This window comes from Somniosus microcephalus, chromosome 13, assembly GCF_052327205.1.
Source record: "Somniosus microcephalus isolate GS21.2 chromosome 13, FLI_Smic_1.0, whole genome shotgun sequence".
NCBI classification, from domain to species: Eukaryota; Metazoa; Chordata; class Chondrichthyes; order Squaliformes; family Somniosidae; genus Somniosus; species Somniosus microcephalus.
Genome location: NC_140999.1, coordinates 160,055,685 through 160,070,689, shown reverse-complemented (window position 1 = coordinate 160,070,689; position 15,005 = coordinate 160,055,685). Strand labels below are relative to the sequence as shown.

The 15,005-nt window shown below is 44.9% G+C and overlaps 1 protein-coding gene across 1 annotated transcript in view; it reads right to left on the bottom strand.

Annotated features, from left to right (window-relative positions):
* Nucleotides 1-15,005, bottom strand: part of LOC147108712 (uncharacterized) — a 154,281-nt gene that overhangs the window by 110,864 nt on the left and 28,412 nt on the right. Inside the window, exon 2 of the mRNA XM_086005459.1 lies at nt 3,183-3,352. Coding sequence (XP_085861585.1) covers nt 3,183-3,325 — 143 coding nt within the window. The 5' untranslated portion in view covers nt 3,326-3,352. The remainder of the gene's footprint in view (nt 1-3,182; nt 3,353-15,005) is intronic.

Genomic DNA, 15,005 nt, shown 5'->3' with positions numbered 1-15,005 from the left:
CTTCAAGCTGTGATACTCACTCAGAGGAATTACATTAACCTGAGTTCCAGTGTCTAGTTTAAACTTAAGCTCTTTGCCCTGTTTTCCTATCTCAATATCTGCAAAGGCTTGCTCAGTCTCTGAAATCTGTTTTTTCTGTGACACAGAATCAATAAACAGTTCCTCTGCATTTGGCTCTCTATCTGGCATTTGGCTGTCGCTCACTGTGTGTACTGCTTTTCCAAAAACAGTCCTGCAAACTTTAGCAAAGTGGTTCCGTTTACCACATTTAGCACATTGCCGTCCTTTGGCAGGGCATTGCTCCTTTTCCCCATGCATCTTGTTTCCACAATATCCACAGTTTTTGAAGCGTTTTATGTCTGTGTCGCTCATTTTTAGAACTCTCTCTGTTTTTTCTGTTCTGAAACACGCTCTCTGGGCAGTGTTCTTTGGTGTGTGTCTATTAACTGCGTGCACTGTCTGTTCACGCGAGCTGCTCATGGCGCCGGTTATGGTTTTCAACTGTGCTTGAGCTATCTCGTGCGATCTAGCTATGTCCATAGCTTTGTCCAGCGTTAGCTAGGACCCAACATTCAAAAGTTTCTCTCTCACTTTAGCTGAATGTATTCCAAACACGATGCGGTCTCTAACCATCTCATCTTTATCTGCATATGCACAGTCTTTTACCAGCAGTTTTAACTCAGTCACGAACTGTTCAAATGACTCACTAGCTCCTTGTACTTCCTCCTGAAACTTGTACCTAGCGAATATCGTATTTGTCTTGGGCACCACATATGATTCAAAACGGTCAAAATAACTTTTCAGTACCTTTGCTTCATCTGCAGTGAGAGACCATGTGTTAAAAATGTCTCTCCCTTTTTCTCCAATCCACAGGAGTAGGTAGCTGCATCTTTCTTCCTCCCCTTTGCTTTTCAGCGGACCCGAGAACATCAACTCCACGTGTTGCTTGAACTTGCGCCATTCTCTATGTAAGTTCAAAGATTCCCAATTCATTCGAGGCAAGGGAGCTCCAACGATGTCCATTTGAAATCCCTGTTCTGACACCATGTCTTGTTTTGCACACTTTGTACAAAAATAATAAATTGCAGGACAATGGAGTATTACAGTTTAAACTCTTTTATTAAGCATTAGGTCTGTGATCTTACTCATAGCAGCATCAGTGGGGAAAGCCTGGCATTAGGACCCCTAGCCTGGGTCTTCAAAACAATAGTAGTCCTTACAGATGCCTGCAGGCCAATGACAACTCAGCATGTGATCACATGTGAATATAATAGGTCTTCCTTACAGATGCCTGCGGGCCAATGATAATTCAATATGCAAATGTTACAGTTCCCTAAGATTCGTTCTGAAGTGCTATTCTGACCAGAAAGAAAGGTCAGGATTCACAAAGTCTAGAAAGGTGAGAAATCCACTCACATTTCACGTGCCAAGCATAACTTATACCACATTAGTGTGACTCTTTTAGGAAGTAAGATGAGTGGGCATTCCTGAACCAAGGAAAAACTACCTCCATAGCATCTGTGTAAAATATAAAACTGACTTCATATCTAACATTATGGATGGCACTGAGATAAATCCCAGGTAGAAGATGAAGATAATGATGATGATGAAAGTTACTATGTGGAACATAAGCATGACTTAGATGACAATGACTTGCTTTTCTTGGTGCATCTGATGATGATTCTGAATTTCAAAGTTTCTAACAGTATTGTTCAGTAATGGTGAAACATTAAATGTCATTTCTTTTGCATTTCTTGTTATACTGTTTTAATCCAGTACTGTGCTTCAGGTAACTTAATAAAGGTTAGTTCTCCATTCCCAAGTCACTTGCATATGGTTTTCATTTTAGTATCTACGTATAATATGCTTTTGGACAATTTCTTTGAGCGAAAATAATGTATAATCTACTGAATGATTTATGATTAGTGCCCGCTTCAAATGTCTAATAGAAAGGGCTAATACATTTCTTCAATAGCCACTACCATCCTCATCTCTCTACAAGCTTTAGATGCTTTCATCCTGAAATTATGTGACCCTGCATTTAAGAGGAAGATTGCATTGACCTGATTTAGAAGACTCGGGGGAACAGAGGCTGTTGCAAAGTCACTTCATTCTTCACCAGGAGGTGGTTATGGCTTATCGGAAGCTGAAGATTATATAAATATGAGATTTGCAAAATAGCTTTATGCTAGCAAGTCTCAGCTGGATAGTCATCTGATTGTAGGGTTATGGGTGTACCAACACTATACTGGGACTGGTTAATGTATCTGAATAGCACCTTGTTTTTTTTAACAATACATAACACTGGGGACATTCTTCCTACTGCACGTTGTGGGTTAAGGTAGAGGGTACAGTCCAAGCATGTATAGTAGGCCCTTAACTGTTAACACTACAGATATAATGTATTGTGCTTAGAGAAAGGCCTGTCCTGCCCAGAGAGCTTATTGATCTCTTTGGCTCCACTTGCTAATAATATGTAGTGTCTTGTTCATCGGTTTCATTTTTCTTTTAGGATACGTTCATGTTGCTTCTCCTCACTGCAAAGTGGCTTTTGTTTTGCAGCAATGTTAAAAGTTGCAGAATATGTCTGCAGTCAGGTATTGACCTGATCTTGAAGGGAAGTGATGCAAAGCCCCAAAGCGGAAAATCTCACACCAATTGAGTTTGACACCATTTCCAGTACAACTCAAGATTAATAAGTGCTCAGTGAGTCCGTTTAACCTCCTGAGGTAACTTATGCATCACTCTAAAGTATTTAAATTGTAACCACTGGGAGGGGAACTGCACATACAACACTACGCAGAACTCTTGTGGTCAGGAGAATTTCAATCGGAATCAGGCAAAATAAAAATAACGGATATGGTACCAATACTGCAGCTACCAATCTCAGGCTTGCTTCAATATAAATACACCCTTTGTGTATATGCGGCCAATAACCCCCAAGGCTGGTATATGAGCATATGTACCAATAAACTCTTGTGTATTCAACCAACATACACAGACAGGCCTCTCTGTGTCATTTCACTGGTGCTGGGGAGCATTTCTCCATCATGAACAATAAATGTATTGCCTCACACACTAAACAGGCAGAAATACAGACAGAATGAAAAACAGTTTACAAGATAATTAATATATGGTCAATGGAAGTGAGAATTATTCCTTCATGTTTTAATGCAGCTTACCTTTGGCAGCTATTACAGAGGAATGTGAGTAGTACAAGTAGCAGGAAGGCTCCCCCAGCCACTAAAACACCACAGAGCAGGAGCTGAGGCTGGCTGTCCTGTGTAAATCCTGTCTCCTTCTTGAACATGTGCAGAGGGGCCATAATCTTCCCTTAGTTATACACTTTTGACTGTGAAACAATAAGAAAAAGCGTCACAAGACTGCCAAGTAGCCACATTTTGCAGCTATCACAAGTATATGAGCAAATGACTTTTTATTGCCATTCTGAGTCACAAATTAAGCAATGTTTGAAATGCGAGATATCATATTAAAATTACAGAACTATTAATGTTTTCATCCCCAATGTCTTTATCGCTTTGTAGTGTTCAATCAAACTCAAAGTTGTATTTGGGTAATTAACTCCACTTGTGTTATTCTGGCACGGATTTTAACTACCTCCACCCCCACCCCCGGCGGAAATCAGGCAAGAGGGGCCAGTTAAAATGGAGTGTGAGCTTACCCACTTCTTTCCCGCCCCAATGTAGCCAGCTGCAGGCGGCAAGCACGTCCGCTCCAAGCTGACGGGGCCTCTTTAAATATGCAGATCGAGCTAGGATGATATCATCGGGGTCTGATCTGCCATTTTAACTGGAGGTCTGAGTGGGGGAACAGCGGTAGCTTCCCCACCAGGTAAAACCAGCCGGGACCAGAAGAGGCCCAGTATGGCAAGTTTACATTTTTTTTAGTTCCCTTGTGGACCAAGAGGAGCATTTACAAAGAATCTCCTCCCGGAACACTTACCTTGTGCTGGGGGCTGCTCCCCATGGCTCCCGAGGGCAGCCTCTTGCCATTCGATTTTAATTGGTAGGCATCCGCTTTGTGCCAACTTCCCGGCCACATGTTAATGAGGCTCAGCCGTCGAAATCAGCCGACCCTCCCTGCTACCACAAGCTGGCCACTCGTGTTCCCGTTTTCCCGCCCAGGTGTTAAAAATCGAGCCCAGATGTGTTGGCCGTTTTGTTTGCTATTGAGGTGTCCCTTGATCCTTGCAGCTGCTTGTGCGTGCAAAATGTAAACGATTTTAACCCTGCCTGCCTGGCGGAAACCTAGTGGAAAAAAATCATCTGAGAGACTCACCCGCTGAAGTCTCGTTCCCTTCTCGCAGTCTTCAATTTTAACCTGCGCTACTGAGTAGGCAGCAAAGGCGCCTGCCGGAAACAGGCAGGGCCCTTCCACAACTATGCAGATTGGGCTCTGATGACACAATTGGGGTTCAACTACTATTTTAGCCAGTGGCCTGAGTGTGTAAGCCATTGTGGCTTTCCTGGCCAGGTGAAGCTGGCGGGAAGAAGAATCGAGGTAAGTTTTTTAAAACTTATTTTTACTTTCCTTGTGGGGCCAGGAGGAGCAGGAGTGCTTTTCCAGGCCCCACAAGAAATGTTTAGGCCTCCCATGCCCTGGGCTCCACTACTTTCCCGATTGCAAGGCCCTCCCGAACCCGCCACTCCACGACGTAACTGAGTGTCGGGGACCATTCCTTTGGTCGCCGTTGGCAGCCTCCTGCCGCCTGAAATTTTACTCCCGCCTGCCAGCCAGCTACCAGTTCCCACTGGTTTGATGCGGGCAACTGATTGGGGGCATGCAGCGTGAGGCCCAGGAGTTAAAATTGCCCGGGCCTCACGTTGCTGAGGCCAGGGTAGTTTGCTGCGCGCCTCGTCCCTAGCCCGCCTGATTCCGGTCCAGAGTTAAAATCGGGGCTATAGACTTGTTAGCTTGGCTAATAACATAGGCATGGCACAATTTAAGATAACACTTCACAGTGAAAGCACAGTATTTGTTCTGAACAAGGTCAACGAGTGTCAGTGCATAGTGGCTCCCATCTAGTTTCACTTTTCTTCCTTTCTCTCCATCCTTCTATCTCTATTGTTCTATTTATCGTTCCTTATTTGTTGTTCTCTTTATTTACCCAACTTTTTCTATTTACATTGGTTTGAATTTTTGCTTTCTATTTTTTCATTATTTTAATAAGTTACTTTTTTTCCTGCCATCTGTTTTATTTTTTGAGATTATTAACTCACCCCTTTGTTGTCTCACCAGGCCATGCGTCATCTGTGGCTAAAACAGTGGGTTCCTTGGAGGCGCTACTTCCTTCACTCTGTAGGCAATGCCTGGCCTGTGTTCAACGCCTCTTAACTTTTCCTTCTCTCTTGACTCATTCTGTTCTGTCTGCCCTGGTTCTGTCCAGCTCCATCTGCTTCAGAATTATCACCGCAATATCTCGGCCTGGGGCCTGAGCAGAACACAAACAGCATGCAGCTGCCACTTCTTCCACTGCTGCTGCAGTACTTCTATATTTGTCAAAGTCCAGTATTGCCAACTCTCATGACTCCATTGCGAAAGATGCGATTTCGGAGTGAAATAAAGCATCACTTGCAATCTCGCGATGGAATGCCTAAATCTCGAAAATAAATGCGATTTGTGCCTGCTTGGGCGAAAAATGCGCCGATTTGCACATGCACGGAAAACCACGCGATTTCTGCATGTGTGAGAAAAAAATACAGCGATTGTAGAGCGGAGTATTGGATGGTCACTTTGTTTTCTGGAGGTAAATTTCCCAAAGTGAGTCATAAGAGCATAAGAAATAGGAGCAGGAGTAGGCCATTCGGCCCTTCGAGCCTGCTCCGCCATTCAATAAGATCATTGCTGATCTTCTACCTCAACTCCACTTTTCTGCACTATCCAGAGATTGATAGATTTTTTAATATTAAGGGATATGGGGATAGTGCAGCAAAGTGGAGATGAAAAAGATCAGCAATGATCTTATTGAATGGTGGAGCAGGCTCGAAGGACCAAATAGCCTACTCCTGCTCCTATTTCTTATGTTCTTATCCCCATATCCCTTGATTCCCTTAATATCCAAAACTCAAAACTCTATCGATCTCTGCCTTGTATATGTTCAACTACTGAGCCTCCACAGCCCTTTGGGGTAGAGAATTCCAAAGATTCACCACCCTCTGAGTGAAGAAATTTCTCCTCATCTCAGTCCTAAATGGCTGACCCCTTATTCTGAAACTGTGACCCCTGGTTCTAGACTCCCCAGCCAGGGGAAACATCCTCCCCGCATCTACCCTGTCAAGCCCTGTAAGAATTTTGTATGAGATCACCTCTCATTCTTCTAAACTCTAGAGAATATAGGCCTAGCCTACTCAATCTCTCCTCATAGGACAATCCCCCCATTCCAGGAATCAGTCTGGTGAACCTTTGTTGCACTCCCTCTGGCAGGTATATTCTTCCTTAGGTAAGGAGACCAAAACTGTACACAATACTCCAGGTGTGATCTCGCCAAGGCCCTATATAATTGCAGGAAGACGTCTTTACTCTTATACTCAAATCCTTTTGTAATAAAGGCCAAAATACCATTTGCTTACCTAATTGCTTGCTGTACCTGCATATTAACTTTCAGCAATTTGTGTACAAGGGCACCCAGGTCTCACTGAACACCAACATTTCCCAATCTCTCACCATTTAAAAAATACTCTGATTTTCTATTTTTCCTACCAAAGTGGATAACTTCACATTTCTCCACATTATATTCCATTTGCCATGTTCTTGCCCACTCGCTTAACCTGTCTATATCCTCTTGAAGCATCTTTGCATCCTCCTCACAACTTACATTCCCACCTAGCTTTGTATCATCAGCAAACTTGGATATATTACATTAAGTCCCCTCATCCAAATCATTGATATAGATTGTGAAGAGCTGAGGTCCAAGCACTGATCTTTGTGGTACCCCACCAGTTACAGCCTGCCAACCCGAAAATGACACGTTTATTCCTACTCTCTGTTTTCTGTCCGTTAACCAATCCTCAATCCATGCTAATATATTACACCCAATCCCATGAGCCCTAATTTTGTTTAATAACCTGTTGTATGGTACCTTATCGAATGCCTGCTGAAAATCCAAATACACTACATCCACTGGTTCCCCCTTATCTATCCTGCTCACTACAATCTCATAAAACTCTAACAGCTTCATCAAACATGATTTCTCTTTCATAAATCCATGTTGACTCTGCCTGATCCTATTATTACATTCTAAGTGCCCTGTTACCACGTCCTTAATAATAGATTCTAGCATTTTCCCTACTACTGATGTCAGGCTAACTGGCCTATAGTTCCCTGTTTTCTCTCTCCCTCCTTTCTTAAATAGTGAGGTTACATTTGCTACCTTCCAATCTGTGGGAACAATACCAGAATCTATGGAATTTTGGAATATGACAACCAATGCATCCACTATCTCTTTTAAACCCTAGGATGTAGGCCATCAGGCCCAGGAGATTTATCGGCTTTCAGTCCCATTAATTTCTTCAGTACTATTTCCTTACCAATAGTAATTTCTTTCAGTTCCTCATTCTCACTAGACCCTTGATTCTCCACTATTTCCGGAATGTTTTTTGCATCTTCTTCTGTGAAGACAGACACAAAGGGCTGGATATCACCAGCCCTGAGGAGGCGGGTTTGGAGGCGGCACTGCTGGGAAAATCCCCCAAAATGGGAGCGGGTCCCAAACTCGCTCCTAACCCGCCTCCAACCAACCTTCCCGGGAGTTGGATCCCCGGATTGCGCAGGGACCCGACTCCTAGCGGCGGGATGAGGATTATAGCCAGTTAACTGCCTGTTAACAGGTAGTTAACAGGCAGTTAAGAGGCTTTTTTCCCATTTTGCGACTTCTGCTGCGGGCTTCCTGACATTGGGGAATCCCGCCAGGGTAAGTGAGATGTGCTGTGGGTCTGTTGTTAAGTTGGTGTTTGGATGACAGCTGCAGAAGTAGTGTGAAGGATGCAATGGGACACTGGTTAGTAGCAGAGGTAAGGATATGTTGTGAAAGTAATTTTTGATGTGGTTAGATGTTTCTGCAGGTGACAAGCTGTGAAGTGTTTGTGTAAACTCATCTCATCGGGAGATGTGACAGATGGCTTCTGCAATCTCAGCTGCAGCTGCCATCTGTTTTATCCTAAGGAGAGAGTAATTGGAGAGTCTGGATTCAAGGGCTCACCTTTGGACAGTGATTGTCAGTGTTTGACAGCATTGCACTGTCAAATCATCTGTCAAACAAGTGTGGTGCATATGCCTTTAAGAAAACCGGCAGATGAAGCGTCATCAACTGACGTCATCTGACACCAGCTTTCTCTTAATTGGCCGGCAAGCACGGAGGGCGGGCTTAACAAGGCCAATCAGGGCAAAATAGCGTTTGTTTGTCAGATGTCGCTGGGGCGGGACTAGAACCCGGAAGGCAGCAGTCCCGCCCCCAACGCGTCTCAGTGAGTAAAATCCAGCCCATAGTATTTGTTTAATTTTTCTGCCATTTCCTTATTCCCCATTATAATTTCTCCTGTCTCAGCCTATAAGGGACACACATTTACTTTCACTAATCTTTTCTTTTAACATACCTATAGAAGCTTTTACAGTCTGTTTTATGTCTCTCGCTAGTTTACTCTCATTCTATTTTCTGTTTCTTTATCAATTTCTTGGTCCTCCTTTGCTGAATTCTAAAACCTCCCAATCCTCAGGCTTACCACTCTTTTTGGCAACATTATAGGCCTCTTCCTTTAATCTAATACCATCTTTAATTTCTCTTGTTAGCCATGGGTGGACCATTTTTCCCATGGTGTTTTTATTCCTTAAGGGAATGTATATTCATTGCGAAATATGAATTATTTCTTTAAATGTTTGCCATTGCTTTTCTACTGTCATATTTTTAAATCCAGTTTCCCAACCGACCTTAGCCAACTCGCCTCTCATACCTACGTAGTTTGCTTTGTTCAGATTTAGGACCCTAGTTTCGGACTTAACTAAATCACTCTCAAACGCAACATAAAATTCTATCATATTATGATCACTGCTCCCCAGAGGCTCCTTTACTACAAGGTTATTAATTAACCTTGTCTCATTGCATAATACTAGATCCAAAATAATCAGTTCCCTAGGAGGAGTCTGCCTCCTGCGCTCTGACCATCCAGGCTCTTTTTTATTTGCACATTCAAATTAATACTATAACCGGGAAGGAGCCATACTGCAAAAAAAACTGAGGGAAGATCTAAAAAAAAGTAAATAGAAAAAAAGCACAAGATGCAGTTTGCAAAAAGGATTGCAGCGCAAGGATAAGAAACGCAACAGGATTGTATTAAAGTGATCTGGAAGGTGGGAATGAGAGAGAGAGAGAGAGAGAGAGAGGTCAGGAGCTGCAAAGTGTGTGTGTGAGAGAGAGAGAGAAAGAGCCCATTGCATTTCATTGGCAGCCATCTCAGCACTGTGTAACTGCATTAAAAAAAAACAGAATGAGCGGGGAGAGGGATAGAGATTTAAATGTATTAATGTGCATTGGATTAATGTGCGTTTCCTCCTGAGCCGTTTTTAACATTTATCAGCACCATTGCATTTATATTGCATCACCATCGTGGCCTGAGGACAGTCACTGCAAAAAAAGGGGCTGGATCCGAAGCTAGCAAACAAGCAAAAAAAAATTGCATGGTAACTATTATTGATAGTTTATAACTAGAAGGCTGAGTAACTGTTTTGGGGAAAATTAGATCCGCACCCCGCGCGTGAAGAAATCCTTATTTGTTTTGACTTTTTGTGATCAGAAGTGCAAGGCGCCTATTTCTTATGTTCTTATGTCAGTAATTAGTTAGTGACAGCCAAATGCGCTTCCTGTCTGGGAGCAAGGGTCGCGGAATGTGCTTCCTGTCTGGGAGCAAGGTCAGCAGGGGGTCAGGTCGGGAAGAAAATAGCACCTCAAGATTTCTATACCAAATCTCATGATTTTTAAGATTTTGTCTCATGATTTATGAGATGGTGGGGTTGGCATTACTGAAAGTCTGAGGGAAAGACTGCACCTATTTTCTCCCTGAGACATGCACTAATTGTGGTTGACACGGCAGGCAGATGACCTCCTACTAGGTCGCTGTAACACCCGCCACGAATTGTACAACAGTGACACAGTGGATGACTGTCCTTCACGGCTCTCTTGCACCCCATTCTGGTTTAACAACAACAGATATTTTCAATTAAACTCCTCAAATACACAAAGTGACAGACGGACAAGTGGATCCCACATTCTTCCCCTATTATGCCCTGTAACACACAATGACCTGGAATGTGCGGTCCCAATGACAGCTAACTGGCAGCGTTCGCTGTCATTCCGCCTTTGAAACTGACCGCAACTTCAGGACTTAGCGCATGGGCAGCCTAATGCAGAAATCCTGAGGTTGCGGTCTGTCATTCACTGCTCTTCCACAGGCTGCGCTGTGCGCCCCTCCCCACCCCTGCACCCCATAGAGTCTGCAATCAGTGAAATCTCTCAAATCAGGGAAACTGACGAAAACTTCGGCTCTTCCGCAGTAATACCACTGTTAAATTCCCCACTAAAAGTTAGACCCAAAGGGATTAGGCGGAACTGGGATTTTAACACCGTATTGACTGCTAAGCAAAGGTTATGGGCCTGAAAAACTAATTTTATTTTTGAGCAGTGTCAAATTTATTCATTTTAATTTTAAAAAATTAAAAGAAACGAGTTTGTTCATCTTTATTTCAGGTTTGCCTTTTCCCCATGTGAGAGCCCCAATCTTTGTTTTGCTCTCTCTAACATTTTTAAAAAGTTAGAATTTTAAGAGCTTACCCACTTCCTGGTTCGCTGTCTGAGAATCTTGCATGTTGATTGGCTACTTAGACAGCTTGTTGACGTCATGGTAGCTCGCACTATGGGATCCCCACTATACTCTGTTGATTTGAATTACACATCGGAAAACCCGAACTTCTCGACACAGAGATCGCAAGATCTTTGTGTGAAGCTTATTTCAGGGCCAGTGGCGAATGCCTTTGCTTCGCCACTGACGGCAAATTCTGGGCCAATGTATTATTATTAGGGTCACTGATTTACAGTAAACTGAGTAAGTCAAGTTCTGTTCTGTCAAATCAACAACATGTAACAGGGAAAGTGTGGCGGTGAATGTGTACTGGGGAAGACAGCTTAAAAATCAGGTATATCCCTTGGTTGTTTGAATCTTTGAGAGGTCCTTATTGTATTGAAGCAATTAGTTAATAGATTCATTGATTACAATATCCATTCAATAAAAAGGGAGACCTTTAAACAAAGCTGCTTCAGTTTTACCATGACAACCATGGCTTGTCAACATTGGAACATACTTCAAAAGGTTCAAATCAGGCTCAAAATAAATTGAAATGTTAAATCACTGGATATCAGCTCTGTGATTTTGATCTTTAAATTGTTTAACACATCAATTAAACTATATAAAAATGAAACCAATTCTAACAAAACATTTCAACAATTGATTTGATTTCTTCAGTTAATGTTCAAGTGAAAAACATCTTGGTGCAATCTTTTGGTACTGGCTTGTAGCACTTTTCTAAATATCCAACGCCCCAGACATAAGCACCATTTCTTGTCCAACTGGGGGCAGATACTGAGATATCACTAAAACACATCCCATGATTTTCCGTTCTTTAGATTTAATTCATGAACAGCACGCCCGTGGTTTCTGATATGCGCTCCTGGAGGCTGATCATCCTTGCCAGAAGTGTACATTTGTAAAATTGGATCTACAATGAAAACAAGAACTGAAAAGCGCAGCATCACATTCTGATTAGTAACCTTGCGACCAAGCTCCACTGGCTTCTCGTGTTTCAGGGAATCAACTTTAAGACTCTCATCCTCACCATCAAAATCACTCCATGGCCTTATTCCTCCACTATCGCCTCCAGTCCCATGTCCTGTGTGCACACTTTGCTCCTCCAACACTGGCCTACTCTGTGTTCCACACTCCCTCTACTTCGCCACTGCTGCCCCAGCTTCTGGAAATCTCTGCCAGCATTTGTTTTGACACTTCCCTCCCTGCCACAGGAGCTTCCTTAAGACCCTTCTTTTTGAACATGCTTTTGCCCTTGATCCTCCCCTTATGGCCGCTGACCTCTCATTAGCCTCTGGAACATCTCTCTGTATATAATGAGTGCTATAGCAATGTAAGTTTTGTTGTTACATCCTTTTATCACAATTCGGAACATTATAAATGAAACAAATGACTTGTCAAAAAAGTGCAAGTACTCATAAAAGCACAGATACGCAGAAAAATTACTGCAACTTTCAAATGTTCCCAAAAATTCAGAAACTTAAAAAAAGGGAGAAAAATAAGACAATGAAAAGAAAGAACTTGCATTCATATAGTGCCTTTCATGACCTTAAGACACCCCAAAGCCTTTTACAGCCAATTAAGTACTTTTGAAGTGTAGTCACTGTTGTAATGTAGGTAAAGGGCCAATCTTCATAGTCCCTGTACAACATAGCACTGACATTGAAAAGAGTATGAAAGGCTTGCAATTTATGTACTCCTTTGTCATGTCTGTCCGAAACAGTTCAGTGCTTCACTTACAATTATTTATTTAGAAGTGCAGTTACTGATGTTATGTAGATATCTAGGCCTAGAAATTCAGTGGGTTGCGCCAGCCGCTAACGCCATAAAAGGGCTATATTTCCGGCGCTAGACACTTAGCGCCTGAACGCAGTCCGATCTGCGCCGACGCCCAAATTCAGTTGACATTTAGCGCCGGCGCAAAGTGTTTGCGCCCGCTCAGGTGCGCGCGCAGCTTATGACGTCATATCGTCGCGCAACGCTGTTTGTGCGCCCCAAACTGGAAATTCAGTGGTGCCCGCCCAATGTGGGCGTGGCGCTGCTAAGAACTGTGAGGTGGAACGCAAAAGAGGCCCTGTGGGCCTCGGGGAGCGCAAATTAAAGGGCACTTACACTGACCTATAAAGCCCAGCCATTTTGCTGCAATGACTTTACTGCTTTGGATTTCTGGACAGAGACCAAGGGACTGAGGTTACTGATTTGGGACAACATAGGAGAGGTATTTTTGGCTTCTGGCCAGTGCTTTGACATTTGATTCATTGTGATTTATCTGTTCTCAACTTTATTATGGGGGCTGTATGGGGGGCCAACCCTCAGTTGCAGCATTATGTGCGAAGGGCTCGCAGACGCTGTGAGAGAGGGCCAGCCATGCCTAGACGCAGAGGGGCCATCAGGCGTCGGCAACGTAGGCCTTACCCACTCAGGCAATACCGGCAGCAGGTGTCCTATCTCACCATGACTGCGGCGCATTGTGTGAAGAGGCTGCGCTTCAGAAGGGAGGTGGTTGCAGAGATCTGCCAGCTGCTTCACACAGATCTGCGTCCACAGCTGATGTGCAGGACGTCTCTCTCGGTGGAAGTGAAGGTCACGGTGGCTCTGAACTTTTATGCAAGCGGCTCCTTCCAAGCCGCTGCTGCGGACATAGCGAACATCTCCCAGTTCGCCGCGCATCGCTGCATCCGGCAGGTCACCGATGCACTTTACGCGAGGAGACACCAATTCATCTCCTTCCCCATGACCCGACAGAGGCAGGAGCAGTGTGCAGTCGGATTTGGCAGGATCGCGGGCTTCCCCATGGTGCAGGGCACCATTGACTGCACGCATGTGGCTATGCGGGCACCTATCCACAATGCCGAGGATTACCGCAACTGGAAGGGCTACCATTCCCTAAATGTACAGCTGGTGTGTGACCACAGGCAGCGCATCCTAGCTGTCAATGCCCGCTTCCCAGGAAGCAGCCACGATGCATTTATCCTGCGCCAGACTACTGTGGCTGACATGTTCGAGGCACAGCCTCCACCAAGGGGGATGGCTTATCGGGGACAAGGGCTACCCTTTGTGTACATGGCTCATGACCCCGCTCCGCGCGCCCAGGACCCCAGCGGAAGAGGCATACAACGAAAGCCATCAAGCCACAAGGAACATCATCGAGCAAACGATAGGCGTCTTCAAGCAACGGTTCCGCTGCCTGGATCGTTCCGGAGGATCTCTTCAGTATTCGCCGGATAGAGTCTCCCAGCTCGTCGTCGTGTGCTGCATGCTGCACAACCTGGCTATCCGCAGGACTCAGGCACTGCCACCTGACATTGCACCACCACCTCAGGAGGACGAGCAGGAGGAGGAGGAGGCGGAGGAGGAGGAGGACCAGCCCTGGAGGGAGCGGCAAGGGCCAAGGGCCGTCCGCCGGGGGCTTATTGATCGACACTTCTAGGCCCCCTGTCAGGGAATGGCCTGTGGCAATGAACGCACCTGAGGCAGCCGCTCCGCAAGCCCTCAGCCGGTTAACGCAACAACCACTTCAAACATGACACCTGGACATGCTGAATAAATCAAAAGCTTTATTTCACAAACTCAGGGCCCTTCCCACATGAAACAGAAAAACAGACAAGACCCCCAAAAAACAGTCAAAAACATCTGTCACTCCCAAAACCTGGGGAGGACTAACAAAACTTGCCCATCCAAAAGGCCTTCAACAGCGGCCTTACAAAAATAAGCCCCCCCCCACAACAGAGACACCCCCATGAAAACAAAAAATGCCTTGATCCTCGGCCTTAACAAAATAATGCCCCCCACAACACAAGCCCCCCAATATAAAAGAAACCGCTCTCACCACACTCTAATGGGTGTGCCGAGAGGGCGAGTCCTTAGACAGGCTTCTCCGGCCCCTGGCCGACCTGCTGCTCCACCTCAACCTGGGCCCTGCGGGTGTGGCGAGGCTGGGGGAAGGCTCATGAGGGCCACAAAGCGTGTCGGCAGATGCCCTTGGGGGTCGGCCTAGACGAGGCCTGGCCCGGGAGGGGCCGCCTGCTGACTGCTGCAGCTGTGGCTGGGCAGCATCAGTCTTAGCAGCAGCTCGTCGCACCTTGGCTGGGGGAGTGGCAGTGTCGGCAGCACCATTGGGGGCAAGCTGGCTGATGG